At 36.9% G+C, this 14108-nt stretch overlaps 1 protein-coding gene across 1 annotated transcript; it reads right to left on the reverse strand.

Annotated features, from left to right (window-relative positions):
• Window positions 1-515: 515 nt before the first annotated feature.
• On the reverse strand, window positions 516-1247 carry LOC138035168 (uncharacterized). The gene has a single exon (XM_068881993.1). The coding sequence runs from the start codon at window positions 1245-1247 to the stop codon at window positions 516-518; it is 732 nt and encodes a 243-aa protein (XP_068738094.1).
• Between the last annotated feature and the right edge of the window lie 12861 nt (window positions 1248-14108).

The following is a 14108-nucleotide window of genomic DNA, read 5'->3' on the forward strand; positions in this document are numbered from 1 at the left end:
GATCACTGTTCTTTATGTTTGCATCATACCTTGATATCTACACTATGTTTTTTGAGTGATCTTATGTTTAATAGACATATAGTGAGCACTGAATTATCCTTATATTTTCACTAGTTCCCATGGTTTTCGAGATTCTCGCAGTCTTTCATATTCTTTATGTACCCGAGGATCTGCTTTCACATGTTTGCTGTTAATATTCCTAGAATGTGAATACCATTTAAAGAGGTCGCTCGGCTCAGTGCAACATATACCTGACCATAATTGAATGATCTCTGTTTGACCAACTCAAACTAATGACAAGACTGTTAAGTGACAATCCCTGTACTTTGTGAATGCTAACAGCGTAGGCCAATGTTAAAGGGAATTGCATTCTCTGTATTTTCTGGAGAAGAAGGTTATGTGGATGTATTTAAATTTTTGCTAGAACAGTTTCTATGGGTACAACTCTGTTTTGTCGCACAAAACTGCTAGTACTCTTTTGAATTAAATTTTGCCAGCTTTGGCATCATCAAATTTTACATAGATAATGGTGGGTTTTTGTTATTTTGATTTACTTCAATTTTAACAACAGTTCCTAGTTGACCATTTATAAGTCTATCTGCAATATCAATGTTGTTGGTTAGCATGACTCTTGCAGTTTCCTTTATACAGATATTAGCATCAAGTCCACCAGTTTCAGACCTAGGTCTAGCTAAAATTCTGTTAATATCTTGTTGTGATACATTAGGAGGGTAATGATCTGTGGCTTTAAGGTGAAACAACTGTGCAGGTATTTGGTGCAATTTCATTTCATTGTGTCGATTGACTGGATTATTTTCAGCCCAGATGTGAAGAGCATCTGATGGATTTATAGATCTAGATTGGATGCACTTCATATCTTCTTCAGTTTGACTTGCCGTACGGAACCTATTCAAAAGTTCAGCAAATGGTTGGTCATCCTTCTGCCTCATGATATCAACAAGCTCTATCATTGTGAATAGGTGCCATGGGTGGCACAAGTTAAACACATCATTTTTGTAATTTGCAAAAACAGGTTTCCTGCGTATTGGTGGTAGTTGATACATGTCACCAATAGCAAGAATGCTAATGCCTGCAAACAGGTGAACATTTGATGTGCCAACAATTTCTTTTAGTCTTTGGTGGATATGAAGCAAAGTATTGTTAGCAACCATAGAGATTTCATCTATTATGATCAACTTGAGGTCAGCTAGTAACATTCTCATCTGTGTTTTCTTTTGGTCAGACATTGCAGATAATTATCACCTGTTTCTTTGGGAATTGCCAAGGCAGTGTTTATTGTTGTCCCATCTATGTTAATAGCAGCAACTCCAGTAGGTGCCATTAAAAGAACTGTAGGTAATTCAGGATTCATCGGAGGATGTCTAAAGGTCTTTGTGACAGTGTGGTAGATTGTTTGGATCAAGTGACTTTTACCAGCACCTGCTCCACCAGTTATAAATAAATGTATTGGTTTTACTTCTTCGGGTTTTAGACTATTCATGTTTTTCATTTTACTTCTACACCAGGTGAGAATTATATCATAAGCATAGCGCTGTTTTTTGTTCAATGATCTAACACACTCCCGTAGCTTATCATCACTAATTTCTGTTGGCTGGTTGTATGTTATCATTCCAAGGTTTGAATGATTCTCAGTGTCTGATGATGAAAAAAGATGTGTAGGAATAGTTCATTAAATGACTCGTTTGGTGCTGAATCATCTTGCTCTTCAGATTGTAAATCTGCATTTTCCTGGTCATTCATAGAATCATAGCTGGAGTGGATGATATTGCCCTGTTATTTCGAAGAAAATCAAGTGCTTCTGTAACAGCATCAGCATCAGGCTCAAATTTCTCTCTGTTTCGTTCCACTACAGCTTGTACTTCATGCTCATAGAATTTAGAAGCATATGTTTGATCACTTCCTAAAAGACTTGTTTCATCTCTCCATGGGTAATAAAGCATCAGGAGATGATGAAAATACAGTTCAGGTTCTTTTGCTTTGTTTGGCTTGTGATCTTATAACAGCTTTTACTTTTCTACACTTCATAACTTCATGCGTGTTCATTAATCTTATTTTGTCTGGAGGTGACGTATCAGGATCACAATTGTGATGTAATTCAATGACATCGTCAGTTAAAACCTCAGGTTGAGCATCAGCTGTTTCTTGGCAGTCCTTTTTGTATTCTTTATAATAGTATGCAGCAAACTCTGCCAGACATAGCCTATCTACAGAAGGAATACACTGTGGTCTTAAAGTGTATCGATCAATAATATTTGATTTAAAGATATCAGTACTTTCATTATCGAGTTCATCAAGTTCTTCTGGTGATTTTGCAATGCGTACCCTTTTTTCTGGTAGGTCAGTGCTTACAAAAACTGTTGCAGGGAATATTTTTCGTAACCATAGTTCAGGCATGCATCTGTAAACACATTCTTGTGAACTGACTTCTCTGGTAGAGAGGAAAGCAGCACCAATTCTTTTTAAGCTATCCCTGACACTCAAGTTTTCTTTCTTAGCTTCCTTTGCAGCATTCATAATTGCCTGTGAGCATTCAGTCTCATTCTTGGTAAATATGAGCACACGTAAGTTATGCACTTGTAGTGGTTAAATACAGGTTGCAAGTCAACATTTGCTCTAAAACCCTTAATACCAGCAATAAAATAATTATTAATAAAACAGCTGTTTGTTGGTCTTTTAAGGTGCAGCTCATAATCTGAGTCAGGTGAAATGGATAAAGCCCAATAATATTGCTCTTCAGTTATGTTTACAGATTTGAAAATATCAGCTTCTGTTAACGTAGGATTATAATTTGCCTTACTGGGATTTAACACTTCATCTATTTTTCTTTAACTAGTGTAAGGATTTCTTTTTGTCTGTCTATGGTACTCGTCTTTTTTCTGGATTTAAATCATCAGAAAGAGGTTCAGCCACAATAGTCTTGTTTGTAAAAAAGTGCCCAAAATTAAACCTACATTTAATGTTTTTGTATTTTCTACACGTCTTTGAATGACTGTGCTTTTGGTAGGTTTTTACAAGCTCATGTAACTCAGGGTCTTGACTCTGATCAGGAAGGCATGCCTGCACATGTTCATCTATGAAATGGATATAAGCTTCCTTGGTATCATGTGTTAGTTCAGGGCAATCTGATGTCCATATTAAGGCATGTAAGTGAGGAGAGCCTCTCATCTGAAACTCAATGCGGAGTGCATAGTATACTATTTTACCAATTGGGTTTGCATTAGTTAGAAGAATTTCAGTGAAGAATGTTTCAACTCTATATTGAAAGTGCTTAGCAACAACAACAGGATTTACATTCAGCATTGAGCATCTTTCATTATAAGATAAAGCATCAACTTGTTCATTTGTTAGATTTTTGCCTTGTGTTCTTGCAATAATCTGAAACAGTTTCAGGCCACCTAAGGTCAGCACAGGATAATGTCATAAACCACGTTGGTATCCCAAGCTGTTTTACCATAGCTACTACTTCATACATAAATTTTTGCCAATAAGGTGGTGTTCCTGGAATTTGTCTCAAAAATAAATAAGCCTGATCTTGACAAATAAGATTTTGTAAATTTTGCATATTATTTGATCTTATTTGAGAAGCAGTAAGAGGCTGGCCATGCATTTTTTTCAGAGCAATATTGATGCTATCTGATACTTTCTTCTGTTCTATGATGAACTGAGCAAAGAAGAGATATTCGGGATTGGTAGCAAATCTACCACTGTGATGTAAAAGTCTTGCATTGAAGTACTTAACTGGCGACAACTTTATTTCTCGGTTGACAGAGTACCCATACTTTCCTTTTGGAAACAAAATAGGAAATGCTAGTTCTTCACATTGCTTGTCTGCCATGAAGGAAACTGGATGTTTACTTTCACCAGGTGCAATAGCATAGACTTCGTCTCCTTGAGATGATACATTATCATTTTGCTCAACAGTTACAGGATAATCTGGTATTACAGACTGCAAGCAAGTTTCACTTGTTGGTGCTCGATATTCATTTAAAGGATCATCATTTTCTTCATCTGCCAGTGTGCTGACATTCTCACCATTTTCATTGTTTGAAGAAGTGTCATCACTTATACCAGATTCAGTAGAGTGGTTGTCATTATTCAAAGTTGAATCGTCTAAATTAACATCATTTTGTTGCAATGTTTTAAGATGCCTATCTATTTTGTCAATATCTATACATATATTATCATACAAGGGATTATTCATTTTGAGCCACATCAGAGCATTTAATATTAGTTGAGGTCGCACAGCTTGAAAATAAACATGTCCTCTAAACTCCATTTTTCTCTTTAGTTTCAACATGATTATACCTGACCTGTCAGGAGGACGTGGTAATGTAGTACATGTTTGATCACATTCAACCGGTATATTGCATATTGCTCCTTTAATCTTCCTCTGTTGGCCTTTAGGCATTACCACTATCTTTTCAAAAACTATCCTCTGTGCTATTAATTTGTTCAAGTTTTTCTAGTACTGAGAGTTCTGGTGGTATTCTATCAACTTCCAGTTTATTACCTACAGCTTGACATGGTACTTGCCCTTTTGAAACTCTTGCATGACATGTTCTACAGATGTATTGTTTGTCATCAAATGACTTTATCTCAGTGAAAAGACGGTGTATGCTGTATTTATTTTCTTTAAGTAACATAACTGTTTTTCTATATAGTATTCGATGACAAACCGAACATATGTAATATGGCCCCTCTCTGATCTTATTCTGAAATACTGATATGTAGTGATCCAATTTATGCTGAACATCGTTTGCCTTTTTTCTAGAAATTTTTGCTGCATCACTTATGCACTTTATATTTTTTGCTTTTTTATAGGATTCATGCTGCAATATTCTTGTTTTTTATTGTTCAAGTATTGTGCCTTAATGAGTGGTTCCATTGCATCATAATTCCGCTTTTTTTGTTTATTTATCAGTTCTTTTTCTGCAGGATCTAGTGACTTGTACCACACTGCTCTGTTAGACAAGAGCTTTTCCTTTTCTGCAGGCTCTAGCGATTTGTACCTCTTTGCTCTGTCAGACAAGAGTTTTTTTTTCTGCAGGATCTAGAGATTTGTACCACTCTGCCCTGTTAGACAAGAGTTGTTCTTTTTCTGCAGGATTTAGTGATTTGTACCACTCTGCTCTGTCAGACAAGAGTTTTCTTTTTTCTGCAGGATCTAGTGATTTGTACTTCTCTGCTCTGTCAGACAACAGTTGTTCTTTTTCTGCAGGATTTAGTGATTTGTACCACTCTGCTCTGTCAGACAAAACTTTTTTTTTTTCGCAGGATCTAGTGATTTTTACCTCTCTGCCCTGTCAGACACGAGTTTTTCTTTTTCTGCAGGATTTAGTGATTTGTACCACTCTGCTCTGTCAGACAAGAGTTTTTCTTTTTCTACTGGATTTAGTGATTTGTACCACTCTGCTCTGTCAGACAAGAGTTTTTCTTTTTCTGCTGGATTTAGTGATTTGTACCACTCTGCCCTGTCAGACAAGAGTTGTTCTTTTTCTGCAGCATTTAGTGATTTGTACCATTCTGCTCTGTCAGACAAGAGTTGTTCTTTTTCTGCAGGATCTCGAGATTTATACCACTCTGCTCTGTCAGACAAGAGTTGTTCTTTTTTGCCGGATCTAGTGATTTGTACCACTCTGCTCTGTCAGACAAGAGTTTTCCTTTCTCTGTAGGATCTAATGACTTGTACCATTCTGCTTTGCTAACCAAGTATTTTCGTTTGGCACTAGGTTCATGTTTGCATAACTTTCTCTTCGTTTTTCGGCAAGTGAATTTTTCTGCTTACTGGATTTGTGTTTTCTTAATACCTTTTGTCTTAAAGTGCTTGACAAATTACTGTAACAGTTTAGAAATCTGATAATGTATGCTACCTCTTAATTATTAGTTGTATTGATTTTTGTGACAGTATTAGAGAGGGCTTGAAGAAGGAAGTTGCTGTCATTGACAGTTTGAAATTCATCTAAAGTTCCATCACTATGGAATATTATTAAGTAGTATTTGATGCTTTTAGTCTTAGAATTGTGCTGAAATATGCAACTTGCACAGTAATTTGAAAACCATATTATAAATCCAGTATTCCCTCTTGTGTTATCCAAAATAAAGTTTTGGAAGAGTTTGGTACTGCTGGATGCACAACTAAATATGCCTTCTTTTTGTGCTGTAAAGACAACATCAATAGTTGCATCATATATTTGAAGTTTGTTTGGAAATTTGTGTAAACAGAGATTTTCATCAGGACATGAAAACTGTTCCTTGTAAAACTCACTTCCATGGTCAATAATTGCTTCTAGAGTTTGTGAATTCCAATAAGTGCATGCCTTAACCACTGAAAAACAAATGCTATAAAACGATAAAGCACAACAGTGTCGTATAAAAGACTCATTGTTCCTTGTTGAAATATGCGCCATTTCTCCACCATCATCAGCAAGTTCTGATTGAGAGATTTCACTGTCCTCATCAACCAAGTGATTATTGTCCTTTTCTAGTCTTGTTATGTGAACACGTATCAGCTCAAACAATGTATTTGAATTTTCATACAGGGTTTGCAAATAACATGTGACATCCTGTATACTTTGTGCTTCTAATAATACACATGTTCCTTGAGAATGGGGCATACCAAATGCATCCCTAGCATGTGAATCAAATATTTTAAATTTACCACCTGGAGTACAGTACATAGAAACAGTACTACATTCAATTGTTAAAAGAAAGGATTGGTAGTTTTGCCTTACTAATGTTAGCAAAGCATCAACCAAAGGCATACAGAAACTCAAATCATGTATAATAGATCTACCATTTATAGTACCACTATAGCTTGAACTGTATTGAAGCTGATAATCTGTATTAAACACATTGAGCACTTCTGGTAACTCAGTTAACAACAGGAAAGTTTGTCTGGACAGTCTAGATAACCCAGAATACAATTCATTACCAATGTTCATGATGTTGATCAAGTCCACTGATGATAGAATATTATTCCTGTAATTATAGATAAGTGAAGTAAGAGACATTGCTACACACTGAGTGCCTGCATTCTGGCCGAACAATTCCACATTGCCTTGACTATAAGGCGCTTGAATAGTTTTGGTATGATCAATGGGCCCAGGGTTTTTCTCTATATCATTAGACAGCTTTAACTCTGTATGATTCATCCTATGGTTAACGTTCTTATAAACAGATCTTACTGAAGTATAGTTACACCTAAGTTTCACTCTTCCATGGCGAGTTTTAGGTTTTTTCCTTCGATGTGCTGTCCACCACGTCCTTTGTGTACTCCTCTTCTTAGCAGCAGACCTTAGTCTTACATACAAACAGTCTAACTTACGATTAAGTAAACTCAATTTCGTAAATAAATGCATGGCAGAAGATTTCGGTACGTTCTTTTTAATATATTTTCGAACTAATTTCCTGAAAGATCTGCTCTTATGCAAGGCTCGTGATAGCTGTTTCACTGGAATTCTGCTTGGTTCTCGGTCCCTTTTTGGACGCCCTCCTACACATTTACAATAAACAAACTTAGCATAACGAGATCGAAGTTGCAAGTCATTTACTGATTCTTTATTATCAATATCCACAACAACAGATGGCTGTGCGGCATTCTCAAATATGTTCTCCTGTAAGGCTCGCGTTAGCTGTTTCGCTGAAATTCTGCTTGGTTCTCCATCCTTTTGAACAACATGGCGACGCCCTTTTAAACATTAACAATAAACAAACTTAGCATAACGAGATCGAAGTTGCCAGTCATTTATTGATTCTTCATTATCAACATCGACAACAACAGATAGCTGTGCGCCTTTCTCAAATAGATCACAGTCATTGAATGCATTCAAAATAGGTTCATCCAAACATAAAACGCTGCACCAAGCATGGTACAAAATGCTGACAACATTAGTGAGGATGATTCCAAACGATACAAATAGTTGAATATGAAATAGCATTACAGCTCGAAATACACAGAAATTCAGTAATTGCAGAAAACAAACAGCCATAATAATACAAATGGATAGAAAATTCACCTTCTTTTTCAGAATTTTAATTAAATGCATCCGGCTCAGCAGACTATCTTTCTGCGACTCGAAGGCGTCAGTACTGACTTTGTGCTCACCAACTTTCTTCTCTTGGAGGCTTTCACAGTTCTGTGCTTGTCTTGTTTGGTATTTGGTTTCAAAGCAGTTCATATCAGTGTAGTTCATTTCATAATTCTCATATATTTGCTCATTTAGTGCACATTTGTTCTCAATATAGCTTTCTCTCAGTTCGCGGACCGACCCGGGCCAAAACATTCGCTCAATAATGACATCTTTTAGTGTGGGTCTACCGCGAACGGCGTGTGCATAAGTGAGTGGTTTGAGCGTTCCCAGCAAGAAGCTCAATACAACAAAAAGCAACATGGCGACAAAACACGTAATGTCTACTAACTCTGGTCTAAGGCAACTAACTTCACCACAATTTGATCGCGCAGGAGTGACGATGAAATGGTTCTTCTCAATCATGTGATTCTGCCTGTTAACATCCCTGTCAACAAGATATTATGCTGAGGATCGAAATCCTCCAATCATGATCAGCTATTTCATTTCGCATGTCAAGTGGTTGCTGACACAGCAAATGTTCTTCATTCCGCAAACATAGCTGGTCACGTCCTCGAGATGATACACAGAAGGCGTAACAACTGGTGCAGAAGGAACTGAAATGGATTGTTTTAACTCTGTACGTACTGCCGCAAAGCAAAGCTAATAGCTCATAAACATTAGCGAAAAATGATTTCATAATTCATAGCCAAATCACCACGGGCAAAAAAAATCCTCGCATGCATATGTCGCATACTCGTAACGGTTTTCTAATGATTGACAGATTTCTTTCTTTATAAGGCAAACATGGAAAGGGCCCGGACGTACTGGGCAAATTTTTATTTTGCGAAAAAATCTGTCACCAGTTCCTTGAGACAAGTGCGACCGGTGATTATTTTGTAAAGGCTTACCAAACTTTCGAGACGCCGTCGTCCTGCCTGGGAGCAGGACAAATTTTTGTCAGAGGTGAAATCTGACAGATTTGTCAATTTACATACCATGATTATGATGATTTGAAGGAAAATGTCATTTAATCTCTATTTTTAGTCGGAGTATTTAGTGTTTATTTCGATATGATTGACACTTGTGGTTAACAAATGTTTTACTGTGTCTCAGACTCTCAGTGCTTCCACGCGTGAAAAATTGAAAATTTGAGCCAAATTTCGTCGACATTTTTGGAAGGGCCCAACAAATTTTGTCAGTCCAGTGCGTCCGAAACCAAACCCAAAAGCGGCAAAGATCTGAGGTAGCTTTCCCTGTGCGTACTAGATAAGATTAACGAAACTCTTAAGATGTGTAAACAAATATTACACATATGCAAATTACTTAACCTTGGATAATACACAACGATATTCAGAACGGGCAGAAAAATCTCACAAAAGCCTTTTCCAGCCAAAAGTAATTTTATTGAAACAAACAACATATTTGCTATTAGAGGGAAGAAAAAACTTCCCATTTCATTGCGTGCGTGCAAACAAGCTGCCAACACACTCCGTGTCAAAAACGCGACGAAATAAATTCCCACCAGTGTTCAGCATCAAACCCTTTGCTGAAAAACCCTTTACTTGAATTATCAAGTGAAATATAGCAACAAGCTTTCTTTCAAATAATTTTTGACTAACAATAATTAGTGAAATTTTATTTCAGTGTTGTACAAAACACCAAACTTGGTAACAATATTAGAACTACGGCTCACTTTGATTACGGCTCGACGGGCGAAAGATTGTTTTCGAAGTCCATTACTCGTCGGGTTCCTGAGAAACGTATCTATTTTGACTTCAGGGTGAACTATTTACACAATCGCGAGCCATTTAATTGAAAATCTAAACATCTATGAGATACAAAAGACAGACTTGCCAATTATGACTTGATTTACTTTCATTGTTCATTTCAATTTACAGTGTCCCCAATTAGCGCTCCAGCGCTAGAACGACTAGACCTTAAATAAAGTTCCTTTCCTTTCCTTTCCTTTTTTTATCGCAAATCACAATGCTGACAAGCACAAAAGTAGAAGAAATGGTCAAATAATTATGAAGTTTATTTCTCACACTCAAATTTCGCAAAAAGGTGACTTTCATGTAAACAATCTTCGCACTAGCAAGTCGTAGTAATAAATTGGATTAACAACCAAGGTAGTTAAGGGAATGTTGTTGGCTTCCCAAATAAACTTCATTTCTTGGCTTTACACTACAATGACAAGATTCTTAACACAGGAATTTTTAGTTATTTTTTAAAATCTTTCTCAATTCGGAGAAATCGACCGGTCCGCGAATATTTTACGAGTTTTTTTCAATGGGATGTCAAATGGATGTCATGCATAATCGGGCGATCAAGTTGCGCGTGTGATCCGTTATAAATATTTTTTCACAACATGATTCCGAACCTTTAGTATCACCACAGAAGACAAGAACATCATTCTAAAAGCTTATTCTACGCAAAAAGTGGGTTGTGGAGGTAGTTTTGTGAGTGGAAATCAAGGTTACGCGGCAGACGGCAAATACAAACTCATGATTTAATTAAGTTAACACACCAGAAAGACGCTAACCACATTTCGACAAGAAAATGCTTTACAATTGCCATAAAAACTATCCAGTTAAGCTCGCATATCATAAAACATGATGAATTCATAAAGGCCACCTTTTCCAGCGAACAATTTTTTGAAACAAAGAACATATTTGCTATTAGAGGCAAAAACCCCTTCTATTTCATTACGTGCGTGCAGAGAAGTAACTCAATCGTGTCAAATATGCCCAATATTGCAACAATCTAAATTTCAGGGTCAAACTGTTTCCATGAAGAACCTTTTCCTTGAACAATGAAGCACAAAATACACGACAAGCTTTCTTTCAAATAATTCTTCGCTGTCACATTTCCAATTATTTTCTTTACCTGCAGACTGTGAAGAATAGATAAACAATCCAAGTAAGATGTTAGATTCGTTCTCTGTCTTTGATGACCCCATAAGTTACCAGAGAATTTTCCATTTGGTTTCAGTGTTCTCAATAACACACACTTGGTAAAATATTATTTTAGAAAAACAGCTCCCTTTGATTTCGGCTCGACGGGCGATAGATTGTTGTCGAAGTCCACTACTCGTCGCATTTGAGATTCCTGGTGTTGGTTTTTCACCTAGTTTATCCAACTGACTTTCCATTATTGAGCTCCGTAAGGGTATATTTTGTTTAAGGATCCACTAAAACGCCATTCGCGTTACAATGACTTTCGACGCCATTGCAGGCTACAATAGGTTAATGATTCTACTGTGTCCACCAGAGAAATCTACGCAGTTCCACTACCCTCTCGATCCTAAGAAAATATGCACAGAAGGCTCTATGCACAAAGACACCACTTACCAGGGGAGTGACAGGCAAGACTTTTACCGACACGGAAAAAAAAACAAAAACAAAAAAAAAGAAAGAAAAGAAAACAAACAAACTAAACGCAGACCTCGACTGGGTTTGCCCATAGGCAACCCAGTAATAAACATAATAACAAACTGAAAGCACGTTGTTGATCATTGCCTTTTTCATGAGCGGTGGTATCTTGAAGCGTTCACACTTTATTCGAACAACTGAACACCAACCTACAGGCAATCTCCATTCCTCCACAAAGCTGTACGCTGCAAGAAAATACATTCATGAGTGATGCCCAGACTCCTCTGCACATTTCAAAGCTTGGCTACTAAGCACTTGTGCATGTCATTTCAATCGCCTTCGAATATTCAACTTCATGGAGCTGCTTGAAAAAAATAATCGCATGGAGAGAGCATCTTAATTTTTTTTAATTTTATTTTTTTATAGTAAACTCACAAGATAAAGGTATAGCAAGTGAAATGTCACTATGGAAAGACTTAATTGATATGAAAGCTCCTAATAACCATCATGTCAGTGTTTTGAAATCGTAGTTGTTTGTCCTTGTTTGTTTACTAACAGAACTTCATCGGAACTTCAAAGTTTATTGTCTCCATTTTTTTTTTAAACTTCGAGCTTCCAAATTGGGGGTACGGCTTATCTACGGGTGCGGCTTATACAAGGACTTTTACAGTAATTCTGGTTTTAGGGGACTGTCATGTGTTGTTGGATCAAGGAATCTGTTTTGAGTCAAGTAATGGTTGACAGTGGATAGTTGTTCCTGAAAGGAAGCATTATTAAAGCCATTACCTTTTTTCTCTGTCTTGGTTACACCCCATTTGTTCTTTTATTAGGTGACAAAATTTATTAATATATTATGTGATTTGGACCTGCAGCTAGAAACAGTGAGAATCCTATGCATAAGGTCTCATTGGTTTGATAGCAGTAAAATGTTTTAGTAAAAATTATGTTTAAAGGCAAACCTGTCAGGTAACTCAGATGGAAATTTGACAAACCTTAGCTGTAATTCAAATTATTAGTACAGTTTTGTTCGTTAGTGGAACGTAATATCATAAAGTGCTATTATTACTTTGATTTTCTTTTTCTTCATTTGAACCAAAACAAAGTGTTCAATCATGACCTTCAACACTACTATGACTGCTTTGGCTTTTACGAAGTATCAAAGTTGAAGCTGGTGGCTCAAATAGTAACCTGTGCAAAAAGTTACATGTAGGTTAAAAGTCTGAAACATAGCAACACAAGGAGCTTAGAGAGCCTATTGCAAAAATATTCTGCCCTTTTCATGTCAAAATTCCAATTTTAGAGCGCCGTAAAATTTACCAAAGGCCAGGAGGTCGTTCGTTCCAAGGCCGAAAATCTGTGCGGGGCATGGTCCTTTTCGTAAGTTGACGTTACCAACCCATCCTCTCTGACTATTATTGACAATTCCCAAGTTTCTCTAAATTGACTATTATCGTCAATTTAGGACGCTTAGCGCTTGATAAGGATTATGGGAAATGAATATCTATTTTTAAAATCCGAAACCCCAATGCCTAAACTCGCTGGACTCGAACCTGGGAATGTTCGACTAATAACCCTTTCACTTAACCACTAAACTACCGACGGACACATTCACGGTAACTGACAGAACACTTTTTAAGAAAAAAAAATTCATTTTTCCTTCCGAATGCCGCTGTAAACGTGTACTATCACCGGCTAAAACACAAGTTGAAAAAGGAGAAAATGTCGGTTACCAAACCATAAGAGAAAGCTAACCATTTTAAAATGAAGTACTAGACTTAACCACTATCCAGCAATAATTTTATATATACTAGTAGATTTGATAAATTATCGGTGCAATTATCAGCCAGTTGATCTTTAGTTGTTACCACTTTTCCTTTTTTCTTTTCATCTGCTACCACAAGTCCTGGGACAGAGTAATCCTAAAATGACGATAACAGTCAATCCAGGGAAAATTATAAATTGTCGATAATAGTCATTTCAGAGGTAGAGGATATGTTAACGTCACAAAGTGCTTTGCATTGCAAAACAGCTTGTGACGTCATCTCAGGGATGGACCCAGGCCTCCACCGTGGCAGAAAGAACTCCCATGCAATTTTGTCAACTGTAACTTTATAGAACTCGTGCGGCATTTTAAAAGTGAAATCACCACCATTTGACGACGCAAATTAACCTTCATGATGCTGAAATTTTACTTTCGAGGAGTTAAAAAAATTGAGGTTAGGGGCACTTTAAACAACCCTTTACCCCATAAATATTATATTTTGTTGATAACTACTAGAAATCGTATAAACGCGAGCGTATTTCGTGATTTATGGGCACTAGTGATGTTTTGGAAGTTAAAATTTCACGAGGCCTTCAACGAATGCAGTTTGAAATCTAGTCACTATAAAAATTTCGAAATGCACGAGCAAGTTCTTACGATTTTTTACTTATGTGTTCAACACAACTACTCTATCCCTGTGTTTCCATAGCAACTTCCGTATTGCACTCCTTAGCCTATTCTTGGCTTGCACTCACGTGATTAGACGGCCATGTTGGTGTACAAAACAAAAGCAAAATGCCGCTCGGATTTTTGCTGAGAAGCCTTAGCGAAGCAGCAACACTATTTCTGACTGACCGTGTGGGGCCTGGGCGCTTTATAATCTGA

This window comes from Montipora capricornis, unplaced genomic scaffold (assembly GCF_036669925.1).
Source record: "Montipora capricornis isolate CH-2021 unplaced genomic scaffold, ASM3666992v2 scaffold_286, whole genome shotgun sequence".
In the NCBI taxonomy this organism is placed as follows: Eukaryota; Metazoa; Cnidaria; class Anthozoa; order Scleractinia; family Acroporidae; genus Montipora; species Montipora capricornis.